This window comes from Nilaparvata lugens, chromosome 6 (assembly GCF_014356525.2).
Source record: "Nilaparvata lugens isolate BPH chromosome 6, ASM1435652v1, whole genome shotgun sequence".
Lineage (NCBI taxonomy): Eukaryota > Metazoa > Arthropoda > Insecta > Hemiptera > Delphacidae > Nilaparvata > Nilaparvata lugens.
In genome coordinates, this window is record NC_052509.1 from 32016082 (window position 1) to 32031272 (window position 15191).

Genomic DNA, 15191 nt, shown 5'->3' on the forward strand with positions numbered 1-15191 from the left:
TTCGGGGAATAACTATGCCGATTGGCGGCTAAATAATTAAAACTATGATTACCATACTATTGTTATTGTTTTCAGAGTACATTTTCCTTTGTTTGAATTATTAAATTTGAAGATTTTTTAAAGTTGTCAAAACAGCTGTTCTACAAATAAAATATCGACATGACGTGTTCTTTTGAATAAACTGCTCTACCTACCTACCTCACGCACGAGAAGGAGGTTACAAAGTAAATTTCTCAGGGATGGGGTGGACCCCCTGTTAGTTTCCCAGGGAGAAGACTCATGCCAGTTAATAGAGCTGATAAATAACTATACAGGGTATGAATTTGAAAAAAAACGGTCGTCATTTTTGAGAAAATCGTGATAGAAATTTAACAAAATTAATTCTTCTCAGGAATATTACGGAGCTCCTGCAATTTTCCCAGAAATGAGACTCATGTCAGTTGATAGGGCTTATGAATAGCTATCTACGTATCTAGGGTATAAATTTGAAGAAAATCGTTGGAGCCGTTTTCGAGAAAACCGTGAAAAATATGGTTCTTCAGCCATTATCCGCCATTTTGAATTGAATTTCTTATTGTCGGATCCTCATGGTATAAGGACCTCAAGCTTAAAATTTCAAGTCAATCGGTTAATTAGGAATGGAGTTATCGTGTTCACACACACACACACACACACACACACACACACACACACACACACACACACACACACACACACACACACACACACACACACACACACACACACACACACACCCAAAAATCATGTTTTTGGACTCAGGGGACCTTGAAACGTATAGAAAACATGAAATTAGGGTACCTTACATTTTTTTGGAAAGCAATACTTTCCTTACCTATGGTAATAGGGCAAGGAAAATAAAAATAGTCGTAGTAGCGATTACCGTTCCAGACGCTTTTTATCGTATTTTCAATGGATCTTTTTGCATGGCGTGTTCATTCCCTAGATCTTCTATCATGGAGACTCCTATTTTGGTGGTAAAAATATAATTATGTTGCACTAATCCAAACAACTGAAGATATGAAGCTAGCAATTTGTAATGAAATAGCTACACTGAATGACATAATAGTGAAGGTAATGAATATAAAGATTGAATTAAAAGATTGCCTGCGAAATGGGGGTCTTCACTTGAAAGGCATCAATTGAAAAAAACATTTTTATACCTTGTTTAAATTATTGAAAATTAAAAATCTGAGCATTGTATCAAAAGTTATAAGTGTTTGAAATTTTGATCCTTGAAGTGTCCTTAAGCGCGTCTCTTCACTAGGAAATACTGAAATGAAGTGCATCTAACGGGTGATACTCATAGTACATCTGAATGGTAAGAATCGGAAGATATTGATCAAAAACTAAAATTCATTTTTCCTTCAAATTTCACTCATTTTTGAAAAATCATAACTCAGTACTCATTGAAGATAGAGAGTTCCGAATGATCTCATTTTATTCAGAATTTTATAATCTAAAAAAAGGCGAGAGCAAATTTTTCTGTCCGATTACGAGATTTGGTAGAAATAGCTGAAAACTGGAAATTGAGCCGAAAATACGAGGTTTTTGGGCCCTGTATCTAGCACAAGGAAATTTTGCATGAAGAAATTGGTTCTGGACTTCTCTTATGTACCCAAATAATACTTAGAAAATCAGAGCTACAATATAAATTGCAAGCACACACCCTTTTTTATGTCTTTATTGACTGGACTATTTCTCTTTCTCAATTTATTGCCTCAGGTATGATTTATCCTAAGTAAGAACTCATAGCACTACTTCATGACAATTTGAACATTCAATAGTTGGCTATATTGTCTATATGATAAACATTCTTCTCCTTGCACATATTCTTAGTTGTATTTTTATAAATGCGTTGTCCATCAATAATACCCATCTCTCTCTCACTCTTCCCCCCCTCTCTCTCTCTCTCTCTCTCTCTCTCTCTCTCTCTCTCTCTCTCTCTCTCTCTCATACACTTCACGAAGGTAACATAGCACAATGCTCTCCATACTCCATGGGAATGTTTTATTACCTCACTGTTGATGTCCAAAGTCTGATCAGACTATTGTTATCTTCCTAATTTTGAAATAATTCTGTGTGATGGAATATTATGAAATCAAAAGGAATATTTTCTATGGATATAGAAATTATACTCCACTAATTAATTTGAAATTCGAGAACAGTTCATGCAAACAAACCTCGAATTCATATCTGGCATTTCTAATCAACTGAAAATAGAATTCCAATTTAATTCACTGTGATGAACATGATGATTGAAATAGTCTACAATTGCAGAACATTTTTCATGAAAATCCATAAAAGTAAAAACTTGAAGTATAGTCTCTAGTTTCAGCTTCATTACCTGACAGCCAGACAACGGACTACAGTACAATGGTTTTTATATTTTTATTAGGCCTACATACCGTAACGAAATCGCATATTCATTGATGAATTTCGTTTTATTGGGGTAAAATAATATATTTTAGCTACTTTTACTAGAGACGAATAATCCAAGTACCTCTACTCTATGCTTTTACTGAATGGAGATTCAGTTTCTATATTGAAATTCTCTCAAAAAATGAATGATTCCTACCAGTCATTGATTATCAGTAATTAGCGAGGAAAATGTATTCTCATTGTTCATTGTATGTGATTGTCAAAAGTGACGCTAACAGATTTCACCCAAAATTGATTAAGAACATGAACTGTCACTGCCACATCTATTGAAACAATATTGATATTGCATATCGTATGTATCGAATGGCATTCCATTTTTTATCAGAATCAATTTTTTCCTTGAAATGTCCTTGAAATCTTTTAAAAAAATATTCTAAGGAATGAAAACTTATAATGTTTTTGTTTCAATGCTTTCTTCCATCTCAAGGATTCCCTCTTTTCTGATTACATTTCCTCTTTTCTTGTGAAACCGTGTGGAACGGAGTGACAATTTTTGTCTGTATAATCACAAATATTTTCATGGTCAATAATTGACAAATTTTTCTCTTGATCCTGTGATTTGTTTCAAGTCTGCTTTTTTCAATTTTATCTTGTTTGTGATGTATCATCTTGAATTTGTTTTCCTTGGCAATAAAGATGTAAATGAATAAACAGATGTAAACAGATTAATAAAAACTTGTAGTACCCTTTATTATTAAAAACTTTAAAATATTTCAACGACTTGCTTCGACTAGTTTCAAGTTAATTTCAAGTTGAAAATGACCAAGTTATTGTCGAAACTAGTCGTTGAAATAGTTTAAAGTTTTTAATAATAAAGGGTACTACAAGTTTTTATATTGTTTTTATTTATTTGTACAAAAGTAGCCCATATGAATGAAGTGTTTTTATGAATGTTAACAGTTATTCTAAAAATTTAGCAATAATTATTCTGATCTGATTTCTGATGTTTTAAAATGCAATTAATAATCTGATGTGGATTATTGTTAACAGGTGAAGTGAAGCTAGAACTGTGTCTGTCAGCCAACCGAACGGAGCTGTACGAGATCCGCAACACGTGTCTTGACCGCAAGCCGCCCCTCAACCTCACCTCGCCCGAGATCCTCTCGACGGCGGGATGCGCTCTGCTCGTGGTCATCCTCGTCATCCTCTGCTGTCTGTGGCGACGCTCGCGCAGGAAACAGAACACGGTGCGCGACAACCAGAAGAAGCAGAAGGTCACCACGGTCGTATGAGACAACCGCATCGGAAATGTGATCGATGAAGAAAATTAGGAAGCGGTGGTGGGTGATGGAATCTTGGTGAAGAATTGCGTTCCTAACTTGTTTAGCTTTGCGTTTGTAAAGTAGGAGTTGCAGGTTGGGTTATATCAGCTTGCTGAAATAGTAACATCTGATTAGAAGGTGCAAATTTGAATCAAAAATCAACAACCAACTGCTTACTGCTTACCTAAATAAAATTATCAGCTTTTGAACTGGTAAATTTAAATTTCCCCAGCTGGACGCTGGAAACTGGATCAGAAATTCTTGATTATTGGATCATGTTATTGTTACCACATAGAAGCTGGAAATTCAACTTGAAAAACTGACAGTAATTGGAAAAATAATGAACAACCGTATAGTTTTTAAGCTGCTTCAGCTTGTAAAACATTCCTAAACACCTAGTTGGGAGGAAAAAATTGAACTGGGAAGATCAATAAAATTTGCTTCTAAATTGGAAAGTGTTTGAGGGTCGTATTTATAAATTATGTTTGGTAGCATTTCCAGCCAAGTCCGCTATCAATCTAAACCATTAGGCATTGAGAACGAATCTAGTAACTGGATTATCGATACTGATTTGCTCTCCTAGTGTGTTGAGCACGTTCTTGAGAATTGTTTATAAATATGAACCTACGATTTTAATGCGATCTATGCCATTATAACTTAACTTTAAAGATGGAAAGTTCAATTGAAAACTAAGTTTCAATGTGGTAATTTTAATACTAGACCGTTTATAAAATTTCTCAATGCCTGTATCTTTCAATAATGTACTGATAGAAGTTCAAATGCTGTTGGTTTTCATCATAGTCAACCAAACTATGCTTATTTTTGATCTCATGAATATTTTTTAAAGGGAAGATAATTTTGAAGATCTTTTTGAATGTGTTTATGGTCCTCAGTTTTCACCAACAACAATTCTTCTCAAAAACTCCACTAATTTATATCAACACCTCACTAGACCAGATCAACTCTCATAAAACAAATGTTCCAATAAACTGAGCTCTCTCAGTTTTAAACCTCGTTTACTCTTCATGAAATTCTTGTCAAGCTACTTTTTAACTTATCTTAATGACCACCAAATTCAGTACATACCGGTACTATACCATTTACTTATTAATTTGTACCGCAGTTCTATAAACAATGATACTAATTACCATGTACTTATAATTATGTTTGCCACATTCGGTCCAGTACTTACGTATTTAACAATTATTATTACTCTTGAACTTTAAATAAATGAATCCAATGTCAACATAAAATCTTCACTCAACTTCATTCTACCTTTAGTAAGACCATTTGTAATAGATTCTAAAAACATATTCTCCGATAACACATAAAGTTTTGCAGTGTGTGTTTCGTAAACAGTAGTTTGAAGAAACATGCTCCAATTGGAAACTTCCTATGTTTATTTTGCCAGAAAGTGTTTGAAATATATTCAGTTTATTCAAATAATGTTTGCAGAAAGCGACAAGAGCGTTGTATACTTGTTGCCAAGTATCTAGTTGTTTGTTGAAGTACCAAAACAGACATCAAGTGTTGAGTAAATATGACTAAGAGTAGTGTGTGAACTTTGTCTTGTAAGTCAAGTCCTCGCTACATTCTTGTGCATAATAACACTATCATATTCTTTTGTACCTCTCCATTGCTTTTTTGCGTTCTATTCATTTAAAATATTTCTATAAATTGCTTCCTATGTGAATCTAAATATTAGAAACTTCTAAAATACGAATAGGCTGTATAAGCTTAAACTTTATTACAAGGTACAATTTATATTCAAGTTTTGTTTGGAAAGAAATCATTTCTAGCATCATGGACGTGTTTCTTGAAAAATTATAAATCCGATTATATATTATATATTTTTAAAACGTACCTACACACTAGACGTCCAAATCATGGAGTGCTCTGTAATAAATTCATAAAAAAGTGTGTGGGTAGCTTATTTCAATGTTATAGAACTTTCAAATGCTTATTGAACATTATGTATGTTTTACAGGTTTTTATGAGCTGTATGTTTTCAATACTTCAACTTTTACTCTGTATATCTAGTAAAAAACCAAATTTCTTACGAAATTGAGAATTGAAACATACCGCACAATTCTAGTTGCTACTAGATTATTACTTTTTTATTTTTTAAAAGAACGACGTTCGTCTCCAATTGAATAAATAGGTTGTAATTTTGATGAAGAATTGACCATGATTTAGAAAGCTTCTAGTCTACAAAATACATTTTACATTATAATATTAGTTGAAGTTGTAATTGCCAAGTAGGCATAGTTTGGTTGTACGTAATAAAATTCGCCAAGACTCCATTGTATTATCACTGTTTTCAAGATCACATTTTCGATTATTCGGGAACAAGTGTAATTGATGAACGAAGTTTGAATAGCTACTATAAATGTATGAAAATGGATTGTCAGTGTTTAAAGAACTAACGGGAGTGAATCTGTGAATTGTGTATTTGTGATAATATATGGTTCTATTTATTTTGGGCATGTAGTTCTCGATGTGAATGTGATGTGTCATGTGCATATGAAATGTAAATGTTCAACTTGTATTGTAATATGTAGCTAACTGCTCCCACACGACAGTTTATCCAAAGTTAGTTATAGTATATCTAATTTTGGACTGTTAGTGTGGGAGTTGATAGAAGTGGTCGAGCATATTGATTTCCTGTTGAAACTAATTCTGTAGGAGTAGGTTTCTCTTCTGAAATATTTTTCAACATGTTTGAAAGTTCTCAATATTCACTAGAATAATATTATTAGGTCTTAATCTTTGATAGGTGTCTCTGTAATGGAATAGTCATTCGCAATGGATTGATATATTCCCTTTTATTCATATCTTCAATTTTCCAACACTCTTTTGTTTTCTATTCTATGATTAGTGTTTCTCTCAAAGTATTGAGAGTTTCAGAATATATTCATTATTACATTTCCACTGACTATTCAACTTGAATGTATTGCCAATTCCTCTGAAAACGTCAAGCTGGCAATTCTGAGATCTACATTTGAATGATGATAATAATAATCATAATATTGATTGTGATTTTAAATTGTTCAAGCTTTCTTAAATCCTGCCAGCTATTTTTTTAAGCTTACTTGTTTCTCTTCAGTCAAAATAAAAAAGTGTATTGAAATTTCAACATTTTTCCAAGTAAATTGTAGTATATTTCTTGAAGTAAATATTTACTTGTGTAACTTATCGTACTTATTTATTTTTAAAAGTTGAATACAACGGAATTTGCTATATTCTTTTTCTATCTATTCCGTACTACAGTAATTTAGTATCTAATACCTCTAATTATAATTTAAAATGGTAACACAAATGTATTTGTCATGTGACTGTTCGATACGGAAGACTATGAATGGTTTTTTTTTAAGAACATCATTTTTGGGTGGGCTCCTGCACTCCGGCCAATACCCCTGAGCAGGTCTTTTTTTGTGGAAAACTTCACAAATCCAGTAATAAATGACATTCCCAAATGGTTATGTCTATTGAAAATGTTTCATGTAAATGATTCCTCATTCAATTTTATGGATGGAATCTTGATTGATTCTTGTTCACGGTAAATTATTCTAATGAACTGGTATAATATTGTAATTTCAATTGCAGCCGAGAGAAGCATTCATAAAGTTAAACTAAAGCTTCTACTGTATTTAAATTTGTAAATAATTGTATGAATAGTGTAGGATATAACGTTTATATTGTGTCTGGTTCATTAACTATATAGATGTGTAATCATTGAATGCTATTTATCAATGTAAACTGAAACCTATCGCTATTGTAAATTTTACAATGATACTGTTGCCAAATTATTCATCAGATAATAATGTACGTTACTCATTCGGCTATATGGATAATAATATAATGATAATTGTTGAATCAATAAATGCTTCTAATAAGTGTTGAAAATTGTCAAAATATTTATAATGATCTTCAAAAACTTGTAATTAGAAAGTAATATTAGTGTTAAACTTGATACAAAAAATTAATTTGAATGTTATACCTTACTCTATAAAATGACAGATTTGAACTCGATTCTTTACAATTTCATTTCTTGTTAATCAATTCGGCTATTTTTAAAAATATTTCTCTTTGAAGTATAAATGAACTATAAATTTTGGTCAATATGATTTTGAGTTTCTATTAATAAGCTATCAATTGGTAATATAACTGGTATAGTTGTATTATTGAGCCATTCTGTTATTTTTCATAATTAACATGTTATTCATAAGAACAAATCAATTTAGGTTTATGAGACTCGACAACTCAATTTTGCATTTATTTGTGTACTTAATTTTTAATTAGTTTTTTAGTGTTATGATTCTTATGTTTGTATTTGGTTGTTATAATTTGCTTCTATTACATCATTTATATTTTTTAAATTATATATACATTTTTTTTGATCATGGAAAACTAGATCCCATAATATTATCAATTCGCTTTTTTATGTTGTTTAAAATTCATATATATACAAGAAGTTATTCAGCTCATTTGACTTTACTGGAGCATAAAAATTTCCATTTGTGTGAATTATTTGCCCAATCAAGATTCACATGTTATTATAAAATACAGTGTACTTGTACAATAATGTTACAATTTTTGAAATTCTTATTACCTTTTCAATTATTGTCTCGCAAAAGCTGATTGTCATTTTAATTTATGTTAGATTCGAATTATTGCACTGCATTAAATGAAGACTGATGATGACAGTGATATTACTGTAATAAATATCTCAAACGTTTCAAATTGAACTTTTTTGAAAGCTGTCTCAATTATTTGTAGATTTGCATTGTTATGAGTTCAGTAAGGCAACTCAAAAGCTCCTTGAAATATTAGTTCAATCCTTGTTTGAATTACAGCAAAGAGTAATGTATAATATATTGATTTATCAATTTTATTTGATTGGCTTTTATATTAAATGAATGTCCATTTTACTTTACAAACCATTTATATTTATAACATTTTGAGTATTTTGTTTACTTGGAAAATTACGCTTTCATGCTGTAAATGAATATATTATGGATAGTATATCTTCTTTATTGAGTAAATTATTCCCCATTTTCAACTTATATTATACTGGATGTTTTCTATTGATATTTAGGATTCTCCCCTATTCTGTAAATAGGAACTGTGTAGTGAAATGATGAACAATTTTTGACTTCTAGTTACAAGTTTGTACAGTCTACAATATTAAATTGTTGAATTAGGTGTTTGAATGTGATACAATTTACGAAAATTATCTGTACAATCATGTTTAATTACAGTCATTTTAGATTTGTCTTGCTTTTGAAATGGCTGTGTATTCTCTTCGTGTGTATGCGTGTGTGTTTGCTTGCAAGTTTGACATTACACAACAAATTCTCTTGTGTGAAGTGAATATTTCATAGAATAGACATATTTCAGTGTAGTATCATATCAATAATATATAGTGAGGTCCACGTTAAAATGGCAGAGTTTGATTAGTAATGGTATTGCTACCCTTGTCTTTCATTCAACAAAGCGGATAGCGCTATCTCTTTCTTGTTTTGCAATGTTGCCAAATCATCTTTTAACAATGTGGAATTAATCATTAAATTGATAAAACATTTCATCTTAATTATGTAAATTGATTATGAAATTAATTTAAATTATAATTTATTGCTTGATAAAATATAATTTAAAATAAAATTTATTATTTATTATTTTAAACAAGAATGAACAATTAATATTACATCAATAAACCTGTAATCCTATCAGCTACCGTCTATGGTAGGCATTGACAAGACAGAGATTCGGCAACGTTTTACTCCTATCTTTCTCTACTGCCATTATAACGTCGACCTCACTATAGAACACTTTATTATTGTTGAATTATTTTTTGAAATTATTCTAAAAATAATGTGAAATTTCGATTGCAATGAATTTAGAAATGGAATGGATTTGTTTCCCGAGTAACTTGTCCAATACAAATGTTAGATACACCAAATAATTTTTTCACGAAGGGTTTTTTATATATAGTAAAAATGTTATAGTCTTATAGTTCTCATTAAAGGTATCACCATTTATAAAGTGCTATCGTGGCTCTACTATTTTATGTAGGCTCCTACACACTGGTTAATTGGTGTGCTATTTTCATTCATCTTGTTCAGAAATCTGTATCATATGAATGTGCTATATGAATAAATGTTATTGTTTTCAAGGACTCCTTAATGTAAGGTTATACCAAATACATATTTGTTCATGTGCACATCTTATAAAGAGCCTATTCATGTGTGTTTGATTCTATAAATGGTGGAAACTTCACAATCAAAAATACACGATTTATCCATTATAATCGGAATGAATGTTTTTAAATTTATGAAATAATAGTCATTCGAAAGATGTTGTAATACCCTGACTCTGCAAAAAATCCCTCGTCTATTTTTAAACAAAATTGTGTACCTAATAATTATTATTTATTTTACATATACAATATAGAAGAATAATTAAATGCGGTTGAGCAGCATTCACCCATTGAAATTTGGATATAAATACGAAATCTAAAGAATTACTTATTAAATGGTTTTGTGGTAAATTTGATGATATTGTATCGTATGTCAAATCATAAATTGAGAAGATCATATACCATGTAAAAATATAGATTTGCAAAGAATAATTTGAGAGGCGATGCCCCATATGAACATGTATGTAAAATGTATGTAAAAGTAATGTAAAATGTAGGTAAAAGTATGTTTAAGGAGGGTTTCTCATTACAAAAAGAACTTTGTTCTTAATTGGGGTTCCAATAATTTCACCGTAAAAGTACCGCTACGTACTATTTATTACACAGTACTTTCATCTGGTACTGTAACTTTTTTTAATAGTCATGTAGTAGCACTTTGGTGTACTCAGTACTTGATGTACTACACGATAATTATTTTTTCTAAGTAAAGTTCTACAACTTTCGTCAAGCGAAAACAACTTGTATTGGGATTTCTTTAAGCGCTGCTCCACTGCATAAATTATTAAGAAGCTTCAAATATGATTTTCTGGCTAACATACGATTCGTAATGTAAGTGATTGTTCATTGTTAAAATGTGCAATAAAAATAATTTTAATGTATCTGAATATTGGTGTGATTTCCGAATTTCAAAGTGTATAAATTCAACTGGTTGTGTTGTATATTATTATTGTTTTTATTTTACTAGAATAGTGATTAAATGTGGAATATTATTCTTAAAAAATATTGTTTCTTCGTTAAATCACCTTCCTCTGTTAGTCCAGTCACTATATACATTGGTGCTTGCAATTTATATTGTAGTTCTGATTCTCCAATATATTGGATACATAAGAGAAGTTCAGAACCAATTTCTTCATGCAAAATTTCCTTGTGCTAGATATAGGGTGGCCCATTGATAAACCTCGTATTTTCGGTTCATTTTCCAGTTTTCAGCTATTTCTGCCAAATCCAGTAATCGGAAATAAAAATTTGCTCTCGCTTTTTTTAGATTCAAAAATCTTCTTCTTCTTCTTCTTCTTCTTCTTCTTCTTCTTCTTCTTCTTCTCTTCTTCTTCTTCTTCTTCTTCTTTCAAACAGGGGTTAGGCTATTGCCTGTTCCGACTCACAATCAGTTTGTAATTAGAATAAAAAAAAAAATGTATAAATTAATAACATCAATCTAATATCATCACTATCATCATAAGCATCACTACAATCTACTGTTTTTATTTTATAATAAATAATGATCATTGCCATCTTTTTCGTGGCCTGCCTATGTCTCTTTTGCCTACCGGTTTATACTTGAAAATTCTCAGTGGAAGCCTATCAGCTGACATTCGTTCCACATGCTCTTTCCATTGCTGACGATAAGATGCAACTCTCTCATTCAGGCAGAAGATATTCATGTCTTTCCGTATATCCTCATTCCTGAAGTGATCTCTTCTGTCACAGCCCTTAGTTCTGCGAAGAAATCTCATCTCAGCTGTCTGCACTTTATTCTCAAGTGGCTTTGATGTTACCCGCGATTCACTACCATAGAGTAGTAGTGGAGCTGCCATTGCCTTATAAAATTTCTTTATCGTGCTTGTGGTAGCTTTCTTCCTCAATGTCCTACTGATACTTCCACAAATCATTTGGAACCTTCCTATTTCCTTCTCTACATCCAATTCATCTTTATAACTAATTTCACAATCCAGATATCTGAACTGAGACACCTGCTCCAATACCTTGTTGTCTATCACAATCTTTGATCTTGTTGGGTACTTCCCTTTAAAAGCCGTGATTTTGGTTTTCTCCCTTGATATAAAAAATGATGAATAAAAAGAGATCATTCGGAACTCTCTATCCCCAATGAGTACTGAGTTATCAATTCTGATGAATTTTAGTTTTTGATTAACAATATCTTCCGACTTTTACCATTCATATAAGAATGTTTTTATTCCTTTGAGAACATAAAAAATGGCAATTGGAACGGTCAATAATACAATATAATACTAGTTATAATACAAAATGAATTGGTTCAATTCATACAATTACTATAAAATAACGTGCCTATATAATTTATGATCATCCTTGTGGAAAATAGAAAAATAAATAAGCTCAATATGGCCATTCTAGACTTAAACGGAGTTGAAAAATTAAAGTTTGAAAACGTTTTCCATTTTCACCTGGAAGAAGTCATCAAAAGAATATAGAGGGTTTTGCATAAGAATGCCCTCCAGTTCAGATTTGAATCTGGACTCCTGCCAAACCCTCGGCGAGCATGGTAGCGCATTAAAAAGCTTAAGGGAAATGTGTTTGGGTCTCTTTAAAATCTTTCCCAACCGAGAATATGGAACATTTATATCTGTTTCTTGTATTACAACTGTGCACTTCATCTCTGCAAAGGAAGCTACTATTCTTCTCTTGACACTCATTAAAAGCCTAAATTTTACCATGCTATACACCATCATAATTTTCTCCTTAATGAAGAGAGGCTTACAGTGTTCAAGATAAGCGGCACCGGAGATTATCCTGATAGCTTTCTTTTGTAAAAGGGGTACCATTTGGACATCTGGAGCACAGCCCCACAGTTCGAGACCGTAGACAAAGACACTCTGAAAAAAACGCAAAGTAACATGACCTCAGGTACTTTTTGGGGACTGATTCCCTGAGACTACGAAGCAAGTATACAGATGTAGAGAGTTTTGAACATACACTATCTATGTGCTCACTCCAAGAAAGTTTTCGGTCAAGTGTGAGACCAAGAAGCCTGCCACTTCCTGCACCCTCAGTGATTTGTCCAAGTGCAAACACTAACTACTGAGTTTTATCTCTATTCAGAAGCAAACCATTTGCACAGAACCACACTGCAGCCTCATCCTGACACTTGATCATTTTCTGCTGAAGAACATTCAAGTCCCTATCCACAGTGACCATGGATGAGATGAGTCATCAGCATAACAGACAACTTTGGAACCAATACTGTACTCAATATCATTCATCATGATTATAAAGAGTAGAGGCCCAAGAATGGATCCTTGAGGAACTCCACGAGGAACAGATAGAGAACTGGAGTTCACACATACAGTCTGACTTCTATCTCTCAAATATGATTGTAGAAATTCTAGAGCCTTGTTACGTACATCAAGAATATGGAGTTTTTTCGCTAAGATATTATGATCAACAACATCAAAAGCTCGGCTTTGATCAGAAAGTACAACATCTGTGTAGTCTTTACTGTCAAATTTTTTTTCAACTTAGGCCACAACTGAAGTGACTGCATCAGTAGTAGATTTTCCTCGCCTAAAACCAAACTGTGAAGTGGACAACAGACTATTGCTCTTAAGGAACTCGTTTTTGGGTGATTTTCTGCAAACTTTTTATGAATAGGCACTGTTCTGGAATGCTTGAGTATCCGTGGAAAAACGGACTCTCTAATGCAGGCATTGAACCAAGAAGTTAATGGTTCCGAAGTAACATTTATGACAGTTTCTATCATAGAGCTGGAATGTTTATAAATATATATTTACTGAAAGATGACCTCATTCTAGATCCTATATCTGCAATTTCTTTAGATCACAATTCCCTCAGACCAAACTTAAGCATGGATCCGGGAGAAGAAGATACAGTGAAAGCTCCTCAGCTGGTCCAATTGCTTCCAGCATTTCAGAGTCAGTATTTACAAAGAAATTATTGAAGTCTTCGGCGGAAACCAATGTAGAATTTGTCAGAGATGGTTTGGAACTTTATCCAAGCAGCTGCACATTTATTTTTGGCTGAATCAATGAAGTTAGCATTGCATTTTAGCTGTGTCATCTTCAACTCATATTTGTACAGTCTCTTTGAGTTATTATAAGTTTATCTGGTTGTTCTGTCTTTTTTTAAATTTGTCATATGCAATCAGCACATAACATCTCAAAATTTCCATAGCAGGTGAAGAAAGTTAAGATTTCTTTCATTTTAAATTACTAGTAGTCTGTGAACAGTAGACCTCACGCAGTTTTCTCATCCACAAGTATCTGATGTCTCCTGTTCTAGTTGATTCAGTTGAATCACAATTTCACAGTTGCATCATAATTTACTCTTAAAAACTGTTATTTGTTTTCTCCAAGATCAAAAACTCACTTATGTTAATAAACTAATTCAGTTCACGTTTGAATTTGTATCCCATATATGATAATTTATCCAGTTCCGTGATAACCTTTCCATCTGATAAAAATATTTCTCAACTATTTAAGTAAGGCTGAAAAAAATTATTTTTTTTCAATCAATAATTTTATTATAATTTCTCAAATCCCATCGAATTCTATCAATGCGTTTGGCCGTACTCGCGTTACATACAGACAGACAAAAGAAAATCCGAGTTGAAACATAGACCTCACTACGTTCGGTCAATTAGAAACATCTCCTAGAATTATAATTTTGCCATTTTTTGTGTATTGGATTAAGAGCTCAAGTACACTCAACAATAAATTTTCCATTTTTGACCGAATCTGACTAATGATGCATGATTTTTGACCGCCTTGACGATCCGAGAAGAATGAAGTGTAGTACGATGAGATCCGAGCATTGTATCAAAAGTTATACGTGTTTGAAATTTTGATCCTTGAGGTGTGTTAATGTGCGCCTCTCCACTAGGAAACACTGAGATAAAGTGCATATAACGGGTGATTCTCATAGAACATGATCACATGAACTTATATCATTGTGCGAAACATCAATGTGAAGACAATGTAGTTGGTGATGATGGTTGAAGCTGAAAATTAGGTTTTCTCACAATACAAGGAGCATTGTTGTCAGATGTACCTGGAAATCTATATGTGATAGAGCGCTCTACCTGATCTTATATTCTAGAGCACAAAAATACGCCCAGAGAGATTTTAAATTATACATCTAAATGATAACAATCGAATGATATTGTTGATCAAAAACTAAAATTCATCAGAATTGATTTTTCTTTATAGTTTACTCATTTTTGAAAAATCATAACTCAGTACTCATTGAAGATAGAGAGTTCGAATGATCTTATTTTA

General features: G+C 32.1%; 1 protein-coding gene across 4 annotated transcripts in view; it reads left to right on the top strand.

Annotated features, from left to right (window-relative positions):
* The window catches only part of LOC111047353 (decorin), a 309650-nt gene extending 298729 nt beyond the window's left edge, over window positions 1-10921 (top strand). For all 4 annotated transcript variants that reach the window (XM_039430647.1, XM_039430648.1, XM_039430649.1 and 1 more), the window contains one exon: window positions 3451-10921. In XM_039430647.1, the coding sequence (XP_039286581.1) occupies window positions 3451-3692 (242 nt within the window). In that variant the 3' untranslated portion in view covers window positions 3693-10921. The remainder of the gene's footprint in view (window positions 1-3450) is intronic.
* Window positions 10922-15191: the final 4270 nt, after the last annotated feature.